Source organism: Pyxicephalus adspersus, chromosome 1 (genome assembly GCF_032062135.1).
Source record: "Pyxicephalus adspersus chromosome 1, UCB_Pads_2.0, whole genome shotgun sequence".
Classification (NCBI taxonomy): domain Eukaryota; kingdom Metazoa; phylum Chordata; class Amphibia; order Anura; family Pyxicephalidae; genus Pyxicephalus; species Pyxicephalus adspersus.
The window spans coordinates 70,454,150-70,478,810 of NC_092858.1; the positions used below are offsets into that span (position 1 = coordinate 70,454,150).

Below are 24,661 nucleotides of genomic sequence, written 5' to 3' on the forward strand. Positions count from 1 at the left end.
TGAAAAGATTTGAGATGCGATATAGGATAAAAAAAAATTTCAAGCAGCTGTTTGAGGATTTGTAATTTGTAAATCTGAATTACATGACTTGCTTTTCCACGCACAGTTGGAAGCACTGCAGAAGGAATATTATCACAAATTTACAACAATGGTAGACACATAAATATAATATCCATGTAAAAGAGTAGTTGTCCCAAACCTTTCATTTCCCAGGGCTTGTGGTGCCAACAATTGACAAAGGCAACCTATGGAGACCTTTTTGGAAAGTCTGGATGTTGCAAACGTTTAGGTCATCCTTCATTGTCCTCAGTGTTGGGTGTTGCTAGTACACATGGTTTCCTTCCTTCAGAAGGGCCAGGAATGATAACAAATCAAAGGCTGGTACTTAATTTCTAATGCAGACTACTGTCAGCTTTTTCTTGACATCTTTGACACACATTTAGGGGTCTATTTATAAATGGTTTCAAACAAAATTCACAAATTAAAACAAATATTTCTTTCAATTTAATTAGAACAATTTGTGAATCTTAAATAAAAAAATGTGTAAAAACATTCATAAATGGATCCCCCTAGCAAGGTATGTCAATGTAAATATCCTTGTACCAACATTATTCTTTCCTCATATGTTCTGTATGTATATTATCTTCTTGGAAGAAATCCATCTTCACAATACTACTTTGTGTGCAATGTCACAAATGTCAGTATTCGCCATTTTTTTTATCATGGTCATTTTAATTCTCCATACTCTTTCTATATCTACAAGATCTCATTTTTACTATCCACATAGTCATCATCTTCCTCAAGCACTATATCAAAATATGGCTTCGTTTTAGATGTCTGATGCATTGATCTTGCAGTGAGCTTTTTCTGTGACTCATTCTTCTTTATTGGCCAAATTTCTGTTCCAGCAGTGGCTGTGGTTTCTTTTATTCCTTCATTTCCTTTTAGATTTTGTGAAGGTGATGATGGTAAATTTGTACCATGCCTAGGTAATGTCCCTGATGTCTCCAAAAACACAGAATCATGGTCATTATCTTGACCTGCCCAAAGAAACACACACAATAAATATATACAATGTAAGAATATTACAGTAAAGATGTGATCTAATATATATGTGTTTAATGTGAGTTTACCAAAAGTAAAAAGAAGAAAAACAAATGTATTATTTGTAATAATATTTGTAATATTACCTTGCAAAAATTGCAGGTTATAATCTTTTCCTGTTGTATGGTAGTCATGGGGCAGCGATAAATAACGCACATTTCCGGTATTTGTTTGCTAAAAAGAAATAAAAAGAACAATAAATATTGGTAAAAGACTGTAAAGTAACATTTCTTAGCATTTTGCAACTTAACAAGGTTATCCTGTTGCAGACTTTTATTTTTGATATATTAAAATAGTTAGGAGAAGGAATGAAAAACAGACACCTACTTCCATATTTAGGTGTACCAATTTTAGTACAGTGTTTATTTTGTCATTACAGTTCAAGGGTAACCATTCTCAGCCAGGGTTCTGACTGTAAAAATACCACCGATTACCCCTCTGGATCAAATTATATATGAACAAATGATTCGTCTATTACCTGTCTTCCCCACGGCAGACTGTTTCCTTTCCTCATACTTGAGTAGCGACGAATAAGAATTTCTCTGTTTTGTCTTTCATTGTCTTCTTTTGGTAAATTATACTTTACATATGAAGATGTCTAAAAGAGAAGACCAGGACTGAATGCAGGATAGTTTATAAAACAACATTTGTGCTTTACCCAGGATCCTTATTTCATGCATACACTCAAGGCAGTTTCAATTCTGGTAAACATTTAAACCTTTTATGCCACCAACACCATTTTTTGTTTTAGAGCTGTGACAGTACCAACATGTAGAGAAATTTATAGTCTATAAAGCAGCTCAGCTTTGAGCATCTATGGGTTCAGGGCTGTCAAATCTCAGTCATTGGGGGTGGAGAAGCAGCTTATCTATCTAGAAGACTTGTCTTCTGCACATTGCTATTACATAGGAGTCTAGTCATCCCTGTTTGATAGCAATAAAGTAAAAAAAAAAGTAATAGTACCAATTCTAGGGCCAATATTGGCAGTTATTATGGATGAGCAAGCAAAATTTTAAAATTCAATCTCGCGGCGAAATGGGCCGTTCTCGCTTATTGAACATGTGAGCAAGAATGGCCTGTGTAAATTCAGCCGTCAAGATTGAATTTTTTGGGACCTGCAAGAGCAATCAGGGGAGCAGAGCTGACTGATTGTTCTTGAAGCCATGTAGTATGTGTTCTTGGACAGAGATTCTCTATCCAAGAACACAGAGTCTCGTGGCTGTGCTCATCATGAATGAATGCAGCCATGAGAATCCCTCTGTGTGCGATCCCCAGGCACAAGAGCTTAAATGAGGGCTTGCCTCATTTACCTTCTAGTGCCCAGGGATCATGCACAGGAGGATTCACATGGCTGCATTGCAGCCACGGTACTCCTCCTGTAATGATTTCCTCAATCTTCCGATGGGTCCGCAAAATTGGTTGACCGAAATTTTGCTGACCCATCGGAAGTTCGAGGAAATTTTTGCGAGAATGTCAAAGTCATTCTCACTCATCCCTAGCAGTTATCACTAAACATTAAAACATTTGGCATATTGTATGTTAATGTATAGAACATTGAGGCATGTTCAAAAATATTGAAAGACATTAACATAAACTACCGTAGGGTAAATCTACAGGACCTCTTTTTTTGATAAATAAAGAATATTTGGCTGGTTTAGGAGTGTTTTAGGCTTAGTCTACACAGACGCTTTCCCCATCGTTTACCCTGAGGCTTTAAATGCCCATGTTTGAAATTCCCATGCATTCCAATGGTCTAATCTACACCAGGACATTTTCTTGAGGCACATTTTTGAGCATTACAAATAATGTTCCCTAGGCACTAGAGGGCAAATTAGGACAAGTCTCCCCATTTACCTCTAGTGCTCTGTGATTGGCTGCGGAAAGGGAAACCCTGATGATGCTTGAGCCGTCATCAGAGTTTCCCTTTTTTCAGCCATTCAGCACTAGACTTGAATGGGGAGATTTGTTCCCATTCCCCCCTAGTGCTTAATGGCAATCACGGAACAGAGCAATCAGCAGAGCTCTGCTATGCTGAAGCTCCGCTTTCTTACATGCTCCCAAGAAAGCAAAGCTATGAGCAGAGTAGAACTCTGATTTGTGATTGGCTGATGAAGGAGAGATCCTGATGACGCTTGAGCTTCTATCAGGGTTTCCCTTTCCGCAGACAATCACGGAGCACTAAAGGAGAATGGGAAGACATGTCCTAATTTGCCCTCTAGTGCCTGGGGATCCCACACTGTCAGGAGTCCCACTGCTGTTTTCATGACAAGAATGCAGCCCTGGGAATCATCCTTTCATTGTGGGATAACCTGTAAAAAAAAATAACAGCTACACAAAACACACATCTAATAAATTACCTAATTTAAATCTGGTCCTAATTTTTATACATATTTTTTAACCCTTTCAGGGAAGGCGTAAAGGGTTTTATATATCTCTGTACTCATTTACTTAAAAGGCAAGCTTTAAAAAGCTTGTAAAAGTGCATAAGAATGCATATAAATACATAGGTTAATTGGCTTTTTTCTAAAATTGTACCTAGACTTTATTACTGACAAATGACTGAAGTAGATTGTAAGCCCCTTTGAGGGTCATTTAGTAATATGACTATGGACTTTGTACAGCACTGTGTAATATGTTGGCACTTTATATCTACTTTGTAATAATAATTTAGCATAAGCAGAATCTCTCCAACTTACCGTATTTTTTGCCGTATAAGACGCACTTTTTCTTCCACAAAACTTGGGGGGAAAAGTTAGTGCGTCCTATACGACAAATGTGTTAAAAAAAATATTTAAAATATTATACTCACCCGATACCCGATCCTGCGTGTGTCTCTGGCTGCAGCGTGTCTCTCCTCTGCCAGCATCGTGTTTTCTCCTGTCTGTAAAGCAAAGCGAAAGAAGCCGGCACAGCGCCACCTGCTGTTCCCTGTCCTAACTGCCGTACAATAGAAAAAAAGCACAGAGTGATCAGAAGGGGAATTTGAATGACAGAGTGAACAGAAGGGGAGTTTGAATAACACAGAGTGATCAGAAAGGGAATTTGAAAGGTACAGAGTGATCAGAAAGGGAATTTGAATGGCACATGAGTGATCAGAAGGGGAATACCGGTATGAATGGCACATGAGTGATCAGAAGGGAAATAATCTTTCAGAATCTTTTTTTCTAGATTTTCCTACTTTAAAATTGGGTGCGTCTTATATTCCGGAGCGTCTTATACGGGGAAAAATACGGTACTTACTTTCTGTCCCTTGGAAGGACAACAAGAAAGGAAAATATTATGGAGATGGACAGCAATAAAATCACTTATTTAAAAGGATTAAAATGTTTAGATTGTATGCCTACTGGATAGCTTCTCCCCACAAGGTCATGAAAGCCATAACCTAGGATGTCAAGGCCAGGACAGCATTTCCTCCAGCATTTATGCAGTTCCTGCCTACTATCATCATGGCTGCCCTCTCATATCCAGCCCCCTACCAAGCAGTGAAGCTTTGGCAGTCATTTGCTCAGAATAGGTTATTGTAACCCATACATACTGAAAAAAGAAAATGGGTTTTGGAATTGCAGACTTGCTGTCTTAGTGCCCTGGGGTGCCATTTGAATGATGTATATTACTAATAAAGACTGCAGAATCATTTTATTTTTTCTATGTGTAAACTACTACAAATCTACAACATCATCTATAGAAGTGATGGGGATGTCAAAAGGCTGTGGGCACAGGGGCGTCCTCAGCAGAACTGCTTAACACCAGGAGTAGATGGCATGCCCCCCTCCAAACTTTCTCCTGACCACAGCATTATCTCTGCACATTGGGTCGAAGCCACCTGGGCATTCTCTGGTGACACCTACTGGCCAATATGCTAACTGTAGCCTGAACACTATTGTGATGATGCTGTGCTCTGCTCGGGTTATTTAGACATTTCATTTTGACCGGTGCAATGCCATCCCTAGTGGCCTTGGTGCATGGTGCATGGCCTAGGTAGGCTAGTGAGAAATCTGACCCTGGGGTCACCCCAATACAGGTACAAACACCATATGCTACATTTTACATAGAGATAAAGATAACATGCAGGAAAATCCCTAGGAGCTATCAAACTGCAAAATGACCTCAGATTAATGGTGCATGGTTGAGCTGACTCAGAGTCATCATCACAACTTCCATGGTCTGCGTGTGTGTGTCAGCATAAAAGGATGTTATTGTCCAGGGGAGCAGCACAAACTAAAGGTGCGTACACACTTCCAATTTTTATCGTTCAAAACGAACGACGAACGATTGATTGGGCAAAAAATCGTTCGTAAAAAAGTAACCAACGACGCCGACGAACGAGGAAACTCGTTGGAAACGAACGACCGGACCGGCGGATCGGATTGGACGACGATCGTTGAACATCGTTCGTGTGTACGGTCGTTTGTTGATCGTCCATGGTCTGAGCATGCGTAGTGAACGAACGTTCGTTCACTTTCCTGTCGTGCACATAGTTCCTCTATCGCTCAAACGATCGTATCTATTATGTGTACAATATCTACGAACGATCGTGTCGTTATCGCTATGTGCAGGATCGGTGCTATACGATCGTTCGTACATATCGTGCAGGATCGTTCGTCGTTCGTTTTCCAACGATAATAATTGGAAGTGTGTACGTAGCTTTACTGACCTAGGGAAGAAAAAATATAAAACTAGGACACACATTTCTTGTTACTCATTTGAATGTATGCCAATACTTGAATTCATGTCAATTAATCTGGAAATTCTATGTAGGTAATCTATGCTTGGATAGAAATGGAAACTTACTGTGAGACCTTAGAGGGTCATAGATTTAGATCTTCATTTGACCTGCTTGTCAAGTAAGGAAGCATATATCCACACAACTACTCTGCTGCTTGCCATTTTGTATCTCAGTAAGACTTTGATTAGTTTCAACCCCATTCCCTCCCTACTCGTCTAGATGAAAATGGACCAGTTCTTTTTCTGTATATAAAGAATTAAGGTTCCCATGATATTTAAATCCTGTTTTCGTTTCTTTGGGATGTTGGAAATGACAAGGTAGTGGCAGAAAATGTGGTGGGGGGGATTGGTGGTGGCATGTGAGGCAGTGGTAACTGGGGGCTGGATCACTGGATCCAGTGTCCACATTGAAGAAAAGCACTTTAGTAGGTAAGTGTGCCATAAAGAATATAGTGCATAATTGCATATTATGATGAGAGGTCATCCCACTCAGTGAAATTAGGTTTAGCTTTAAAAAATGAAATAACTGCAAATCTTTTTTCAGTGCTCTAGTTTAAAAATAGCAAGAGATGGAAATAGCTGATATATGCATGATTTCATCGACTCTTGCAGTGTGGAAGTTGTTACGGCAGTGTTAGAGGCTATTGAAAGGATAATTAAAAATAGTTAAGTACAGTGCTTACTGTATGTACAGCAGTGATGAATCTACAGAATACACTACTATGTTCACAGCTTAATGAATATGTATAGTTATGCATTTACATTTAATATAACCTATACTTGCTCCAAAAAAGACTTTTCCAAACTTTTCCAAAATAACTTTTTATAGAATCTAATACAACTTACCCTTTTCCGCACTTGATAGAGGCCGTTTGTTAATATATCTTTCATGTGGTTTACTTGGTCAGTGGAAAATATGTTTGAAACTTTTCTTTTTCTGCAAATGATCAAACAAAAATCAATTATTTTTGCTTTGGCCACAGTAACAACACTTGGCCCTTGTAAATTTATTTATGTGTGTAAAGTTTACCCAAGGTTTTGAAAGCTTGTCCCTCCTATTAGGAGGTCAGAGATTTGCCCTAGGGAACACCAGCAGACCTTCTGCACTGCAGGATGCAGTGACTATGGGAAGGCCAACAACATTAGGATGCCATTTACAGGCATACCTCCCAACTTTCTATGATAAAAAGAAAGGCACTTTTTATCACAAAGTATAAAGACAAAGGATACACTCCTTCCCTTTATGAAGATTTTGGAGAATTATTGCATGAGAAATGTGGAAATGTGATTTATTGTTCGTCAATACTTTTCTATTGGTTAACTAATTTTTAAATTAATATAGTATAAAGTACAATATTATAGAGGTTGGATGAAAGGTTTAGTGAAGTATACTATGTTCGGTAGTCAAAATGAACACAAAAGGAACAGAAGGACAGAGATAATTCTTCTGAATGAGGAGCAACTGGAAGCTATTTAGAAAACTGTATATGTCAGACCTCTCCCAATGACTCGTATAGACATGTATGGAGAAGAACTATGAAGCACAGTCACATAAACAACATTTGTATAATTAATATTACACTCGATGATTAGTATATATATATATATAAATATATTTGGCAATGTTTTGCACATATATATTTTAATTTGTTTGTAAAATTATATATATCCCCTTTGAATATTTAAAATACCATTGTACCTGTAGCACGGTTTTGTTATTGTTAGGTTATACATAACGGTCTTGTACTTTATTGTGCAGACTCCATTCAGAAGATCTGATTCATACTTAGCTAGGTTGAAGCTTTTGCTGTCAATATAATAGTAATAATACATACACAGAACAGAGCACCAGCATTATCAGGATTAGTTCTGTGTATGTGGAATCCTACTGTACACAATAAAAAACACTTACTGTAGTGACGATGTTGAAGAATCTCTGCTCATTCCAATCCTAGTCATTTCAATGGCTTGTTTAATCTCAAGCTTTTTATGCAAAGAGACAATACTTGACTTAGGCTGATGTTCACGGATAAGAGCTTTCCGGAGAAATTTATTATCAAGTTTCTTAAATCTGGATCAAAACAAACACCATATTTTATAAATATAATGACTTGAGAAATTATACATTTTTAATGAATACGAAATTTATTTCAAACCGTTTTGTAACATTGATATGTTATAGCAACACAATATTAAAGTATATTTGAAGTCAGATACTTTTTTACTAATATGTCATGTTAGTTTTTCTAGAATGTTCCAATCCCAAGTACTCTTTGCAAACTTTGCTATTTCTTTGGTTTATAGCTAGTTCAGGCTCAGCTCCTTTTTGGCCAGTTAGGTCATCCACCATTAAGACTGTCCAAAGTTGAGTCCCAGGTAACAAGTAAGGGCAGAGCCAAGCCTCAGCCAGGTGACAGGTAGTTAAAGAAATAAATACCATAGCACTCTGGGATAGCAAAGTACTCTAAGCTCTCTTAGATCCATAGCTTCCACTAAATACTAGCAAGAACCCGATGTCCAGTCACTGTTTTTTCATACTTCTAATAAAGTTACATCTACTGTATGTCTTCATGACACGAACTACTGATATCGGTGATTGATCTGTTTTTTGTGGCAGCAGTCTGTGCTGCTAATTCAATACATAAACATCAAAATCAGTTGTTTTAATCATTTTATGTGTTTATTACCCACTTTTCTCTCATCTGATAATGTCCCCAGTGGCCACATATATCTGCTATTCCTGTCTTCAGGTGATCCATTAACTGTTTGGACAAAAGTTATACGTTGTTGATGAATATTGTTCGGAAAATACAATTAGTAACATAATATTCAAGGTGCTTTGCTTTTTACAGGCTTTGTTTCCTTCTAGCATATCAATGTTACAATATTGGAATTCACCTATTGTGGTACTAAGCCGTATGTTGTATTGAAATGAGTTAGGTGCGATTGTTTTTGTAGAAGTGAGTAATCTTAAGTGGTACAGGTAGAAATGATAAAATGAAAATGGTCAAGTCAGAAGCTTTGGAATGAGAAATAAAAGCTACCTATTGCCAGGTTAGTACCATGTGCTAGCCTATTACATGACAAAGATAACAGATAAAGATAAATCAGAACCAAGTAATGTAGTGGAAATTCCCATTATCAACAGGCAGCATGATCATCTAACCAAAGAATAAGACCTAAGAATGACTGGTCTGAGTAATGTCCCTGAGGATGGATATGGTTTGGGCTCCAGGTAACTTTCATGTCCCTCTGGATCACCTAAAAATTAAAACCTTGTTTGCAAAAAAAAAACTACAATCTAAACTGTAGTACTGAAAGAACAAATCTTTAACTAAAGAAATAACTGACTGCTGGAAAGTCAGACAGGGACAGAGCACAGTTAGGAACAGGGATGAGACTAAGAATGATACAGACAGTACAAAAGAGAGAAAGGTGTTGGCATATACCATAGTATAGTATGCAAGGTACTTGAGTCCTGGGGTTCTAAAACAGAATTCAGCAGGTTTCTTATAAAAAAAAGTGATTCAGTAGCTAGTGTGTTTATTTGTAATTTGTCCACTTCCTGTTCCTGCACTAGTTTAAGACCAAAAATCTGTACAGTGTATTATTTAACAGAAAATTACATTTAACTAACCTAATAACTCTATTTAAAGATGTACTTGAATTTAAAAATGTAACAGGTTGTAAAAATACAGTTCAGTTACCCGAGTATGAATTTCTTGGTTGATTGTTTGCTCTTTCGATATCCTTTTCACATTCAATAATCTAACCAGGGGTCCTATGGTCAGTCCCTAAATTTAAATGAACATTTACTAACCAAACGTCATCAATTATGTTTTGCATATTTGCACATTGAAAAAACTGTATTTCTTACCTGAATGAATACTGTAAAGTATATAACTACAATTGTTGAAGTAATGAACATTTTCTTCCTTGGAAATAAAAGAATAGGCAACAGGAATACAAGTGAGAAGCTACTGGCTCCCCGTATACCACTGTATGCAATGATCAGTTGGTCTTTTAAAGTAAATGGGTACGTCCGGAAACGATTTAATATTGGAAAAAGAAGAAAAACACCTGCATTTTATGAAAAAATGGTAAAAGTGATTAGATTCAACTACTGCTAGAATGTTCCACTGCTAATATTAATAATCATCATGAACATCATCATAAACAATAAATTAATAATAAAATACACATATGTAGGGACCTTGCTATATGTAGTAAGTGTCTTTAATATGTTATGCGATCTACAAGGAGTAGTTCTTCTTCTTCTTCTTTGTGTGCCTAAACTGAGGTTGTTGTTCAGTACTTTTTCATGCTTCAGCAATCTATTTCATAGAGTTTACCTTTTAAGTTATGAATATTTTTCAGCCCCACTAATTGTCAAGGAGCTTAGTGATGTAAGCAAAGATTATCATAAATATTTAGGACAACCCTTCAGAGTATTCATTGTTTCCTGCCAAGTTCTGTATCTCCTGGGCTTTGGTTCAGAGTGGTCATGCTTAGGAGGAGTCTGACCTTCTGAATGATTGATACAAAATGACAATGTAATAAAGGAGTAATCCAAAGAAGGGTGGTCAGTGACTAAAACACAGAAGAAGATGGTACAAAGTTGATTTTCTCCCTAGCCAAAAAGTATTAATGATACACATCAATCTACTTATTGTATTATAAATCCCACACTAGAACACATGGGGCTGCTATTCTGATGCTGGACCAGTGTAATAAATGGTATATTACTGGTAACTTATAAACATCTTACTTAGTGCTCGCCATAGTAGGCAAAAGAGTAAAGTAAAGCTGACAAAAGCCCAGTTCCATTCATGGTTTTTTCCAACTGTGGAGACACCCATGAAGATAAATATAAGAGTTTCGCTCACGCTGCTCAGCATCTTCATAAAATATTTTATAGTTGTGCTTGAATTCTTGGAGATGTTTTCTTGCACATATTTCTTCATGGTCATTGCACAAGCTGTCATACTGGTAAACACACAAAGATAATGAATTACTCCATATCCATATGGAAAATGTAAAGGATGTGTCCAAATACCTGCATTTTGATTTCTAAATGTATTTATAATTATGTATTTGTACAACAAAGCTGACTTGGTGGCTATTTTAATGAAGTGATGTTTACATTTTCCTGTCGGGTTACATTGTTAATAACAAATTTGTAAGATGTTACCATCGAAGAATTCAATGACCAAATAAAAAATCAAAGATGCATTGGGATCAGCAGAAAAAAGTAAAGACTAAAATGTGTACATGCTTAGTCTATGTAATATAATAATCTATCATACAAAAAATATACATAGCAAGTAGTATGATTTTTGGTACTTAGGCTAATAACAAATCAACATCATAAAATAAAAAAAGTTGCAGGCAGTTTTTTGTAATCAGCAATAAAATGTCAAATAAAGTAAACATTTACCTGGTAATGCTCTGCTTGCACATAAGTGTAAGTGTTACCTGTGGAGTTTACCGGGGAGGCAACAGAGAAATTGGGTGGGTTGCAGAATCAAGACTAGGGATAAGTTTGAACTTGATTTTGCCTTGAATTAGAGGTTTTGCATTTACTGAAATGAAATATGGTTTGTAACTTGAAGCTTTGTATGATAAGCTTTAAACAAATCAGGCTGCTTCCCACCTAGGATACATGGTCTCGTGCGCATCGTTCCACCCGTCCTCTCTAGTTATGAAGCAATGAGAGGGTCACATATAAAAGGTAGACTAATGCAAAATTTGTCATAGCAGCTTGGCATCTTAGAGGGTCTTTGGTGATCTGTGGAATAGTGGAATGGTAACAAAATGTAGGTCCCGTTTGGTGGTATGGTGCTTCTTCTTTTTGGTGTTTCTTGTCATTACTTGAGGCTTGACGGGGTTGTGGCTGGGGGCAGGAGTGGACCATACTCAAAACTTTTTTAGGCTAGCAAGCACCAAAGACCCCCTCCTAGAATTCGAAAAGGTTCTGATTTTAATGACATAAATGCTGTTGATGATGCAACTACACTGCCTGCATATACCACATGGCTAAAGAGTTATATGGTAAGGCCCTATTGCATGGCTAAAGTATAGAATAACTACCAGAAATTTTTCAGCTTTGTTTATATACATATTGTAGTGTAGTAAGGAGTAGTGTTGGTGTTTGAATTCGGGTTGTCCTTATATTCGCCCGAATATGGCTGTTCGAATTCGGTTAGACCCGACCCGAAAAACGTGGGAATTGGACGGTAAAATTTTTAGAGAAAAAATGTGTTTAGAAAAAAAAAAATTATTTTAAAGTAATTTATTGAGAGTTTGTGTTTTTTTTACTAACTTTTTTTTTTTTTTACAGGTTTTCCTACAATGACATTATGATTCCTGCGGCTGTGCAGCCATGTGAATCCTCCTGTAATTGTGGGATCTCCGGGCACTATAGAGGAGATTGTAGTGGAACTGCAGTTTAGTTCCATTGTGACGTCACGTGGGAAACTGAACTGCAGACCTCTGCAGTTCCACTACAATCTCCGGGCACTACAGGTGATGAATGGGGACTTGTCCTCATTCATCACCTGTAGAGCCCTGTATTCTTGGATAGAGAAACTCTATCCAAGAATACATAGTACAGTTCTGCAACAGCAATTGCTGTTGCCACGCTGTGCTTCCACTATGTTTTCTTGGATAGAGTTTCTCTATCCAAGAATAAAGAGCACTACAGGTGATGAATGAGGACAAGTCCCCATTCATCACCTGTAGTGCCCAGAGATTGTAGTGGATCTGCAGAGGTAATCTGTAGTTCAGCTCTATTGTGACGTCTATTACGTCTGCAGTTCCACTACGATCTCTGTCCCAATTCATCACCTGTAGTGCCCTGTATTCTTGGATAGAGAAACTCTATCCAAGAAAACATAGTTTGGGTTACCTGGACCTTAAGCTTTCAGAGTCCGCCAGAGACAGAGGGACTGCTTGTAGGTTTGTGCTATAACAAAACCATATGTCGTTGAGCATTTGAAGCTAACCCCTCACAACATAGTTATGTTTGTTGCTATGGGTTGTTTCATTTATTGGGTAAATTGATGCAACTTCAGTTTAATAATAGGAAACTGTAGCAGTTACTAAGTATCCTTTTTATGGACAAATGTGAACGCATGTTAACAAAAAGCATTTGAAACTAAACATTCCCTTAATATAAAAACCCTTTCCTCAAAACTCCTTCTGCATCATTAAACATTTTTGATGACTTGATAAGCAGTTTTTCTTGGGGAACATATAAAAGGCAACTGAGCATATTACCAACATAATAACATTTCTTAGTGGTACTCACGCCAATATTCCAGAAAGGTAAAAGGCTTCTGCAGACAAGTATGACAGGTAGCTGAACATGAAAACAAGAAGGGGTTCAATTGAAGTTATGTTTTTGGTGAATCGTGTGATAAGAGCAGAGAAGAATCCAAATATAATCCCAATAACCACACCACCAATTCCAACCATAAAGAACCGTCCAATGCCTGCAAGAATGTCTACAGCTTCAATGCTTTCATAGGTGTGCATTTGTGTGAAAGATATGAAAATATTATACAGCACCTGTAAAGGGAATACAAAATATGCAATTCATTAATCAGAATGTACAATCAAAATGCAATTAATCAATAACTTGATAGTTATTGAATAGCTAAATACAAATTTAAGATAAATATCTGCTTAAAAAATTCACTTAGTTTACCCCAACTTCCTGCATAGTGAAATTCTTAACATCGGGACAGACAATGATGATAAATCCCTCTTAACAGAGCCCATAGCAGTAAAAAGCATACAGAAGTTCCCACTTTCACTTCTCCCAAAACTTGACAAACACTTTAAAGTAAAAGATGCTGGTGTGGATATTATAGGACAGATTTAAACAGTAGGTTTTAATATTAAGTAGGCTTGTCTTCTTAGCTGTGTGTGACTGGTAGAAGAAAGGTTCTGAATATTGTTTATTAGGCCCAAATGAAGTCTTCTATTCTTGTTTTACTGTCAAAATGTGACAAGTTTAACCTATTTTGGTTATGTGTTTTTTGCTGCCAACTAAAAGAAGCTGCCCTGTGCAAGAAGCATGCTGGATAGCTGGACCACGACTCTTACAGCAGCCCTATTCCTACCCTGTGCTTCGATAAACAACACTGATTAAGAAGATGATGCTAATTTTGTTATTATTTGATGTATTTTTAGGGAGAGTGTCAGACCACTAGAAACCTTAAGTGAGAACAGATGTCAGGCTTTTCAGTGTGCTGCTGACACAGAGCAGATTTTACAATTTACATTAGAGTATATAATAAAAAAATAAATCCACATTCTTAACTTGCTATGCAGCCTGACTGCATACCAAATTAAAAAAGCAAGACTTCGATTGGATTATGGAGAACCATAGGTAACACACACTTTTAACAACACCCTAGATAAGTTCGACCGCATCTGGGAACCCTGGTTGACTTTTAGGTCCTCATAGATGGACAACTTCTCACCAACAATAGCTTATAAAGTGAGTCTTCTATTTAACTCCCCCCTTGTTCAAATACAAAAAAACATTGAAATATAAAAAAGCAAGACTTCAACAGAAGCTTAATATATAAAATACTATTACCTTACATAAAGTTGATCTAGCTTTGACATTATATGCTATATAAGGAAATTGCTAAGCATTTTCTCTTTGTTTGACTGTACTGCAGTAGGAAGTCTTTTCCCCAAATCAATATTCCTTCCTACTTTGTTTGCAAATGCTACATTAAACAGAATGTACTATGCAAAACAACCCATTTTTAAATAGCCATGAATTCATCCAACAGGAAATGCTTGGCAAGTTCAAATATGATTTTGCTACTAATCTACATAGTAAATATTACATGATGTGTTTGTTAGTATAATATACAAACCAATGAATAGAGGGTAATATATGGAACAAAAATATATATGTGCGAGTGAATAGATTGATGGATGTATAATTAAATCTAAAATAAAAACAGAGAACCAAGCAAACAAACTCACCCAGTTCTTGTTTAAAATATTCCACAACATGCATATAATTTTGACAGTCACAATCTATTTCAGAAAAGCATTAGGTGGAGTGTAGAAATATCATTTCTCCCTTGTAATCTAAATAATATAGATTATATTATAATACAGTAGAGTTCAATATCTTATTTCTGCACTCAACTATGTAACACTGACTCTTTCACTTGAATTCATATCAGTAAAATTCCTATTATCAAAGAGCTGGAAGTTCAGATAATCTGGTTTTACAGCATTTAGTTAAAGCAGTCATGGCAGTCTGGCTTTATGACAGTTTTACTGATAACTCAGAAAACAATGGCACAGGTAGAGGCGGAGGGAGAAACTGGAAGTGATACATAGCAAAGGCTGGTACACAAATATAGTAGAAAAAACCTGGAAAGAAGGGAAAAAGATTGTAAGCTCTTCTCTCTCCTCCTGTGTCTTTGTTTGTATCTGTTTTTCATTTGCAACCCTTGTTCAATGTACAGCGCTGCATTTTATGTATAGTTTTTTTTTCCTGCTTATGTAATTTTCTCCAAATTAGGTCCTGGAAATGAGGGAAGTTAGTGCTTGCACCAGAATTGCTTTTTTTCTCTTATATGGAACTTCTGGTAAAGATTTACACCACACCATTGGTTGCAGTAAAAGTGAGGGTGTTAGTAAATAGTTAATATACTATAATTGCTAAAGGGTAATCATTCTCCTAACTTTCTGAGACAGGAAAGAGGGAATTGCTGTGGGCAGATCTTCTTTCTACTGCACATAAGCACCACTACCCTGTTTATTCCAATTTATGAGCTGTACTATGCTGGATGGCGGACATCTGCCATGAGTACTGATGTGATACATGTGCACATCAGCAAAAAAGATCAGGCTTTTAAATTTTCTTTGCAAGGTTGCATAATGCTGGGCAGAACTATAACGTTAGGATCTCAGGATTGTGAATATAGGTATTTTACCAGGCAACCTAGATTAAAGCTATTTACACACACTAGATTGACATTTGTAAATAGTTTTAAGGGGATGGAGGCATTATACACTAGAAAAGTTTATTCAAAGTGAAACTGTCCTGTGAAAAAAATTATTTTATTTATTTTATAGAAAATAGGAAATGAATAGTTGTAATAACTATGAATAGTTATTAGCTGGTACAGACAATTTACTTTGGTAAAACGGGCAATACCATCACATCTCCATACATATATTTCAACAAATGAGGAAAAATATTCTTAACTTAGAGATGGTTCGGTGGGCTCTTACTACTAGTCCTAATCATTCTCTGTAAACATATTAGTAAATCAAAGCATACTGCATTCTACTACCAATAGTTTGAAAATAAGCACTCATATTTAAGTACCTTGAATATTAGCTTATAACGAGTTCAGAAAGACAGTAATTGATATGTAGCAAACAATCTTACATTTCTAATTAGCCATTAGAGAGAAAAGGAGAACAATGTACTTTGATTAAAAAGTGACATCACAGCTCAATACCTATTTTCCACATAAGAAGTTATGTATTCGGTTATAAATGTCTCAGTGTGTAGTCTCTGAATAGTGCAACATTTTTTTTCTATTATTACATTTCTTTAATAGTGCAAGGTTTGAAATACTTGTTACGGGAATTATAGGAAATATTGGAATATGGGAATTGTAGTACAGTCTTGTATTGTGGTGGATAATGCTTCATGCAGAAAGTTTTTTTTTGTGTGGCTAACTTCAGTTAATAAAAACGAAAGCTTTCAGGTTTTGCTATAAAACCTGAAGGGATCTGATCATATCTCAAATGCTTGCTTTTTTATTAACTCTGGTTAGCCAACACTGGGTATCACATAAACTACAAACTTTCTGTATATGAGAGTTGTAATACACACCAAAGGGGATGTAATTTTTTATAGCCAATCTTGAGATTTGCACAGCATTGCCAGAAAACATTGCCAGGTTGTATGACTTGATATTTTTTTCTAAAAATAAAACAATATCACAGATTTCACTCTTTGCAACCAGCTTTTGATTGGACAATGAAGGAGCTGCAGACTGATTACATAGTCATCATTCTGCTCCCTATACCTGTCTGCATGCTCCATGTCTGTATTTGTTTTTGCTTAATGGACGGGGAGTACATGTGAGTTGTACTGTACAGTACAAGTTCAAAAATTTACATAGAAAGGCTGATTAATATTTTCTATTTTAATTCTCCTTCTCCTCCTAGAGTGTAAGCTTTTCTGAGCAGGTCCTCTCCACCTCCTGAGTCATTGTTTGCATCTGGCTGGTTTTTGCAACCCCTATTTAAAGTACAGCGCTACATAATATGTTGGTGCTATATAAATAATGTCTAATAATAATAATGTTCAGGATTTTCATTTATCAGTATTTCTGTCGACATATACGTTAAGTGATATATTACAACAAAATAAATAAGAAAACATGTTTGTTATTATACTTATCCTGGCAGACCTTATTCTGTCTATATTAGGGTATTTGAAATGCCCATAACATAGGGCTATTGGATAAGAAGTAAACATGAGCATGCACAACAAAGTACAGTTTAATAAGACTTTCATGAGATTATCTTTGATGTCACCTTATTTTCCTACTAAAAATGATTAAAGGTGGTCACATATTAATGCAGGACATTGCATGAAAGATCAGGGATAAAACCCAGTAAGTATATCATAATATCCAAACTGATTCAAACAAGGAACATTCATTAACTGGGAGCTGGGTAAATAGCTTGCATCATCTCCTAAAAAAATGAAAAATGTAAAAGCCAAATATGTGCTGCTAAAATATTACTATTATTTACTAATATTACTACTATTTCTGTTTTATTTAGAAGTGATCCAGCAGTGTAACAGAAATAGTGACTCCCACTTCATATTTTGCCAGACTTTCCACCTCATACTGTGGGTAAAAAAAGTAAAAGAAAACAAGCAAAGTATGGTGTAGGTACATGGCACAAAATCATAGCTGCACCTGTTTCAGAGTGTCATTGTATTTGCTCTTTTTTCTATATCTTTATAAACGTGAGTACTTTTCTACTAAAGCTGTGATCTACTTTTTTCTAAATTGCAGAGATGATAATCACACTTTGAAACACTCACAGGCTGGTTTCAGTATTTACATTTGGAATGTTTGCAGTAGTGTACTGACTTTTCGCTGTTTTTCGTTTGTTCTGCTTCTGAACAATTCACCAGGTTACTGTCTACAACAGAAATTACATGGTACATATTAACTGTGAACATAGAAACTACAGAATTCAAACAGCAACTGTGATTTTTCTGCTGACCAGCTATTACCTTCTTTGTTCAATATGTACATTAAGGCATTTCTCATTGAAGTTGTACTGCTGAAGTCCTTTAATCTCACAGGACAATTGTTAAAAGAACTATGTACATAAACTTAGCTTTTTGGTGGTTTTGTGGCTTGTAGCTATGCAAATACACTGCTGTGTGTGTTGCTCCAGCCTTTTAATGACTGTTGACTGCTGCCTCCTATTAAATTTGCAATTGTATTACCAATGTGAATGAATTTAGGGGAAACTTCTCCTGCCTCCCATCTTTCCCTCTCACTCATTTATCAGCTTTTGTAAATATAATAATCCTTATGGTTTCAGTCTACAGATCCCCACATATTGTAATAGACAGGAATATTTCCTATTTCAGCTTTTATTCATATTGTCCCATAAACCACAGGTCATGAAGATCCAAAATGACTCAGACATCAAAGACATGGCCAGCTAAAGCTCCATACACATGTCAGGCAATAGTCAGAGACACTGACAAGAGTCATGCTTGTCTCAGGAAAAAGTCTATCATGTGTACAGTGCCCCCCTGCCATTGTGGACTGATAAACAACTGATCAGAAATGACCACTGAACAGTGGGGTGCCAGTCTCGTCCTCCCCCTATCCTTTTCCATAGAACAGAACAGTGATTTATGCTCAGCATTAATTTGTTCATCTGTCATTGAAAACAATCAGGAAAGACTGTTTCCAGTGACAATCGTCTAATATCCATATGACTGTACATATTGCCCAGCTCCTATGTGACAATATTTAGCCTCACAATTGGCTACTTAGCTGCACTGTTGGGAGACCAGGGTGAGTGCCACATGTTCCCACATACTGTAAATTCCAGGAAGTTTCGAGTGGGCCATTGGTATACCTAAATGGCAAGGGAGAGAGTCAAAGATAATAAGGTGAAGGTTTGTGTTACGAAGTTTGTAACAGACTGAAGTATCTTAGTCAAATATAAGTTTAGCTGTCATTCGTTGTAATGCCAAATAGCTTACAGCTGACCTTGATATTAAAGTGGAGCTAAAATTAAAATTTTCAAAAATTGTGATCAGGCAGGTCCTAAAAAGGACAGACAGACAGGCAATATCCCTTCTGCAGAGAAATAACCTTACCTGCCAGATTGGAATTTTTTAAAATACCCTCACATGTCTACAATCTGTTTTTGTATCTTGGATTCCGCCATCTACTTCCTTCTTTGTTTCAATCTTCAGCCATCTTGATTGGCTGGGCCTGGATGACATAACTCCCACGAAGGGATCCTGTGTCGCGGCGCTTCATATGCTGAGCTGAACATTTGCACCTCCAGGAATTTGACAGTTTAAGAAAATGATCAGGCAGGTATGTTTTTTTTACATTGCCTGTCCCTTTCTGCAATAAAATTCTGATTGATCACTAAGGTAAAAAGCACCACGGTGGCTCAGTGGTTAGGTTGTGTTTGTTTGGGTTACTCACATTGCAAAAACATGCAGTTAGGTTAAATGACTTCCCCTCCAGAAAAATGACCTTAGACTGTATTAAAGAAGTAAGGACATTAGATTGTGAGCCACTTTGAGAGGCAGCTAGTGACATGACTATGGATGTTGTACAGCACTGCGTGATATGTCGGGGCTGCATATATACTGTCTAATAATAATTCTTGCTTTGAGTGGGTTCATATTTGACCATGCATTTCTAGATTGTTTTTACAAAGCTGTGTCTTTTGACTCAGAGTTGTGATTTTTAATTGTTAATGAATTATTTTATTGCTTGCTGCTGTCCTCAGCCTGTGGCTAATGAACTATGTGTTGATTTCAAACATGTTTGCTCATGACAATCTTTACTGTTTGTTTATCAGCCCTTTATACGCATCCATTAGTGGAAACCATAGTGCAAATCTTGACAATTATCTTCTTTTATTTATTCCATATTGTTTTTTTAAATATACCAGTGAGTGTGTATTGCCCCCCTAGGACAGAAAGTGTTTTAATGGCAGGAATTTCAGTTGGTGAAATGAATGTTGAAAGGCCTAAAAAAACAAAACTAATGATGCCACCACGGGAAGGAAAGCTGTAATACAATCCATTTTGTACTTTACTTCATAATATAACTAAAATTTTTATTCTTTGCAATTGCTTTCCCACACATTTAATCAGATAAAACTGTAATTTTGGATTGTGGATTTGATTGTGGTTTGTTGCTATAGAAAAAAAAAGTTTTACTTTTTTATTATGTTGTAGTAACAAAAAGCCTATATTATTTACAGGAATGTGGTTTATGTGGTGACAGAGTTAGAGATCATTTGATATGGAGGCCTGAATGGTATGTTTCCACAGACATAGTCACTGCATGTGTTATTCTTATTTGTATTTAGCATTTGATTACACAAAACAAATGACTTACCACAGTGATCCCATCATTCAACAAAGATTCTCCAAAGATTGTCATATATAGTCGTTCAGTTACAGATATCTCCTCAAAGACAGCAAGGACAGCCACTGGATCCACTGCTGATATCAGGCTCCCAAAAAGCAAGCTTTGTAGCAGATTAATGTCAGTCAATTCAAAGGCTTCAATCTGACAGATGGCATATAGAGAAAGTCCAATACCAAAAGCATTGATAAGGGTTCCCATCACAGACCACCAAATAATGGTTCCAATGTTTTCAAAAAAAGGCCGAGTAGGTAGAAAGTATCCCCCTTCAAGCACAATCGGAGGCAGCAAATAAAGGAAATAAATATCAGTTCTCATAACAGGGGGTGCTTTGTGATCTGTCCCAAAAATGATTCCTCCCAGTAGTACACCAATTGCTATCAGAATGCAGCTCTCTGGCATTATTGCTGGCAACTTGTGGTACAGATGAAATCCTTTAGAATAAAATATATTATTTAGGGATAATACATAACAATACTCATTTATAAACAATGTGACCCCTAACAAATAACATTTTAAGAGCTCCATTTAAACCTAAGAAATGTACTAAATTATTGCTAATGGAACAATGTTTTTTTTTCTTTAAATATGCATTAATATTAGACAGTACAGTAGCCTCTCGACTTTCAGGCTCGCAACTATCCAGCCTCCATACGATCCCGCCTAGTTAAAAAAAATCAATTGTAGTAAAAAAAGTAATCAATTGCTAGGGGGCATTGCGGGCGTCTGCTGCAGTCTCCCTGAAGCGGAGACCTCCCTGCTGCCTGCTTCACTTCTCCAGCTCCACTTCTTCTGTGTCAGATGTTCGCGGGTGTGGCGAGCGGAGTGCTGGCCTGTGTGTGGAGGTGAGTATTGTACTGTATTAACCTCCTGGGCAGTTCATTTCTGTCTGGATTTATATGTCTAAAAGCGGTACATTGTCTTTCATGAAAATTTATTTTACAGTTTTATATAATAGTATGAGTATAATAAATTTTGAAACACAAAATCATGTCAAAGTAATAAATTAAATACAATTTAAAAAAATTAATTAAATAATAAACTTTGTCATGATTTTGTGTTTCAAACTTTATCATGCTCATACTATTATTTTACACTGTAAAATGAATTTTCATGAAAGACAATGTACTGCTTTTAGACATAAATTCATTGCATTGCATTCAATACAGTTATTTTGTATTGAATGTAATACAAAATTATTTGAAAATCCCGCCGCGCCCCTAGCGACAGCTGTACGCACCAATGTCACAGGGAGCGTCAGCACACTCGCCGGGGGACAGATCGAGGAAGAGGACGCGTCCAGAGGATGGCAGGGCACTGGAGGACGTCGATGGGACCAGGTAATTGTTCATTTTTTTCATTTTTAACTATCACTTCTTACTACTTTCGGCTTGTTTTTTTACCCCGAGTCACAGTCGGGCTTACTGCTGGTGAGGTTATTAAAACTCCAGACAGGCCAGCCTTTTTGTTATCTGGCTTGCCCTTCCGCCACATTAGGCCGGATAGTCTCGGAGTCTACTGTATGTATATAGCTCCAACATATTACACAGCACTTTACAAACTCCATAGTGGTGTCACTAGCTGTCCCTTAAAAGGGTGCACAATCGGCCTACCCACAATACCCCTTCCAATTAACCTAACTGCATGGTTTTTGGAATGTGGGAGGAAACTACAGTACCTGGAGGAAACACGGCACACACGGGGAGAACTTCATGTATCTAGCATCCTGGCTGAGATTTGAACCTGGGACCTAATGCTGAAAAGGCCAGAGTGCTAACTTCAGAGCCACCATTTTTATGCATACTTATGCATATTTTTAATGCCATAAATCACAAATAAAATGAATGGAAACCAAAATGTGTAACTATTAATCAAAAAAATAATAGTAAAAGTTGAGAAGCCAGATCTGATTGGAATTAATTAGGGATAGCAAGGGGTTAAATAAGAACATATTTTTTATAGCTTGCAGACAGAAGTTCACTCTATTGATCTGTAATGAAAATTATGTTTTTTTTAGTAAAATTTCCTCTAATTTCCCATGGTTTTCGGAGTACAAGAAGTTCCTACAGGAAGTGAGGGGAAATCTTTCCAGCAGATTGAAAGTAAAGAAACTCACTGTTGCCAAACAAAATAATTTCTCCGCTGTCATATCCTCCCAAACTTCCAACCCACGCAGCCTCAACAATTGACTCCCTCCTAAACCCCACAACTGCTTCCCCCACAACTACCTTCTCTGCTTAAGACATAGCCACCTACTTTAATAAAATTGTAAAAATTAGACATGATGTCTAACATGATGTTCACCGTGCCACCTGTAAATCGTCACTAACCTCCCTCAGCCCTGTTACCCTGGATGAAGTCTCCTCTCTTCTCCCATCATCTCCATCCACTACCCGTCCGCTTGACCCAATTCCCTCTGATCTACTCTGTGCCCATTCCTCCGCATGGCCCCTGCACTAACTAAACTATTCAACCTTTCTCTTTCTACTGGTATCTACCCCTCCACTTTCAAACATGCCATTATTCTCCCTGAAGAAACCCTCAATTGACCCCCCCTACCTTCTAGCACCATCCTGTCTCTCTTCTCCCATATTGTTTCCAAAATTCTTGAGAGCCTTGTCTTTAAAAGACTCACAGATTATCTGAACACCAACTCTCTATTTGACCAACTCCAGTCTGGCTTTCGAGCAGGCAAATCTATCTGTCTATCCCTGACTTGTCTCCCTCAGTCCTGGATAAGGTTTCATGCTGTCTGTCAGCCCTCTCATCATGGATGTCTAATCCATGGATGTCTGATCCCCCCTCAAATTTCAAATTTCTCCATGACATATTTCTAACTGTTAGCATCACTGTTATTTATCCCTCCCTTTGGCATTACCTTCGATTCTGCCCTCTCATTTACCCCCCCCATATTCAGAACACTTCCAGGTCCTGTCATTTTCACCTGCACAACATCCCCAAAATCTGCCCCTACCTGTCCCCAGAGACCGCCAAAGTCTTTGCACAGGCTCTTTTAATCTCTCGTCTGGACTACTGTACCATTCTCATCTCTCATATTCCACTAACCCAACTCTACCCTTGATAATCTATTATGAATGCTGCAGCAAGACTCATCCATCCTTCCCACCACTTCTCTTCTGCTGCCTCTCTTTGTAGTTCTCTTCATTGGCTTTTTTTTTACCGTAGACTCAAATTCAAGCTCCTGTGTTTTGCCTTCATATCTCTCCACAGTTCTTGTCCCACTTACCTTTCTTACTAATAGAAAAATACTCTCCTAACAATTCTCTTCGCTCCTTCATTGACCTACTAATGGTCAATGGCCATCTTTTTAAACTTGCCTACCTGCCTTCTTCTGTTTTTTTAAAACCCTCACTACTTCCCACCATTCCATATCCCCCCTCCTATTATGTACTACTTCCCTCCTAGATTGTAAGCTCTTAGGGGCCAGGTCCTCTCCTCCTCCTGTGTCACTGTCTGTGTCTTGTCTCTAATTTGATATCCCTATTTAATGTACAGAGCTGCATATTATGTTGGTGCTATATACATCCTGTTTAATATTAATATTATTATTATTATTATCAATAATAATAATAATAATGATATTATTATTATTAATAATAATAATAATAATAATAATAATAATAATAATAGGGGTCTTAACTAGAGATGCTTGAAACCGGCAAATTCCAGTCTGAATGGCTGAGAATTTTGGGTCAAAATCAAAATTTAGGTTAAAATTAATAAAAAAAGGTTAATATGTCCTAGAGCTGAACTTGATTTTAAAGACCTCTTGTCATTGCACAGGTTGTGAGCAGTTATCACTGGATGGATCTTAGTAGAATCTCATATTTGAACACCCTTGGACCATCTAATTATTAGTTAAAAAAGAGTAATAAACTTTTATTGTGTTATCTTATTATTACTGCACCCATTGGATATCTAGGGCCTCTCATTAAACAGAACATCTACCGTGTTTCCCCAATTTTAGGACATCCCCATTAAGTAAGCCACCCCCGATTTTTAATAAAATAATTAAAATAAGACACTCACCTGTTTATAAGACAGCTCCAGATATCTGATCCTGCGTGTGTGTCCTTTATGCTGGCTGCAGC

The 24,661-nt window shown here is 37.0% G+C and overlaps 1 protein-coding gene across 1 annotated transcript in view; it reads right to left on the minus strand.

Annotated features, from left to right (window-relative positions):
- Positions 1 to 46: 46 nt before the first annotated feature.
- The window catches only part of LOC140332407 (sodium/hydrogen exchanger 4-like), a 27,793-nt gene continuing 3,178 nt past the window's right edge, over positions 47 to 24,661 (minus strand). The window contains exons 2-12 of the mRNA XM_072413679.1: positions 20,520 to 20,983; positions 13,139 to 13,398; positions 10,598 to 10,815; positions 9,707 to 9,909; positions 9,537 to 9,623; positions 8,521 to 8,591; positions 7,742 to 7,900; positions 6,676 to 6,766; positions 1,583 to 1,702; positions 1,191 to 1,278; positions 47 to 1,040 (exon numbers count right to left, since the gene is read on the minus strand). Of these exons, the coding sequence (XP_072269780.1) occupies positions 757 to 1,040; positions 1,191 to 1,278; positions 1,583 to 1,702; positions 6,676 to 6,766; positions 7,742 to 7,900; positions 8,521 to 8,591; positions 9,537 to 9,623; positions 9,707 to 9,909; positions 10,598 to 10,815; positions 13,139 to 13,398; positions 20,520 to 20,983 (2,045 nt within the window). The 3' untranslated portion in view covers positions 47 to 756. The remainder of the gene's footprint in view (positions 1,041 to 1,190; positions 1,279 to 1,582; positions 1,703 to 6,675; positions 6,767 to 7,741; positions 7,901 to 8,520; positions 8,592 to 9,536; positions 9,624 to 9,706; positions 9,910 to 10,597; positions 10,816 to 13,138; positions 13,399 to 20,519; positions 20,984 to 24,661) is intronic.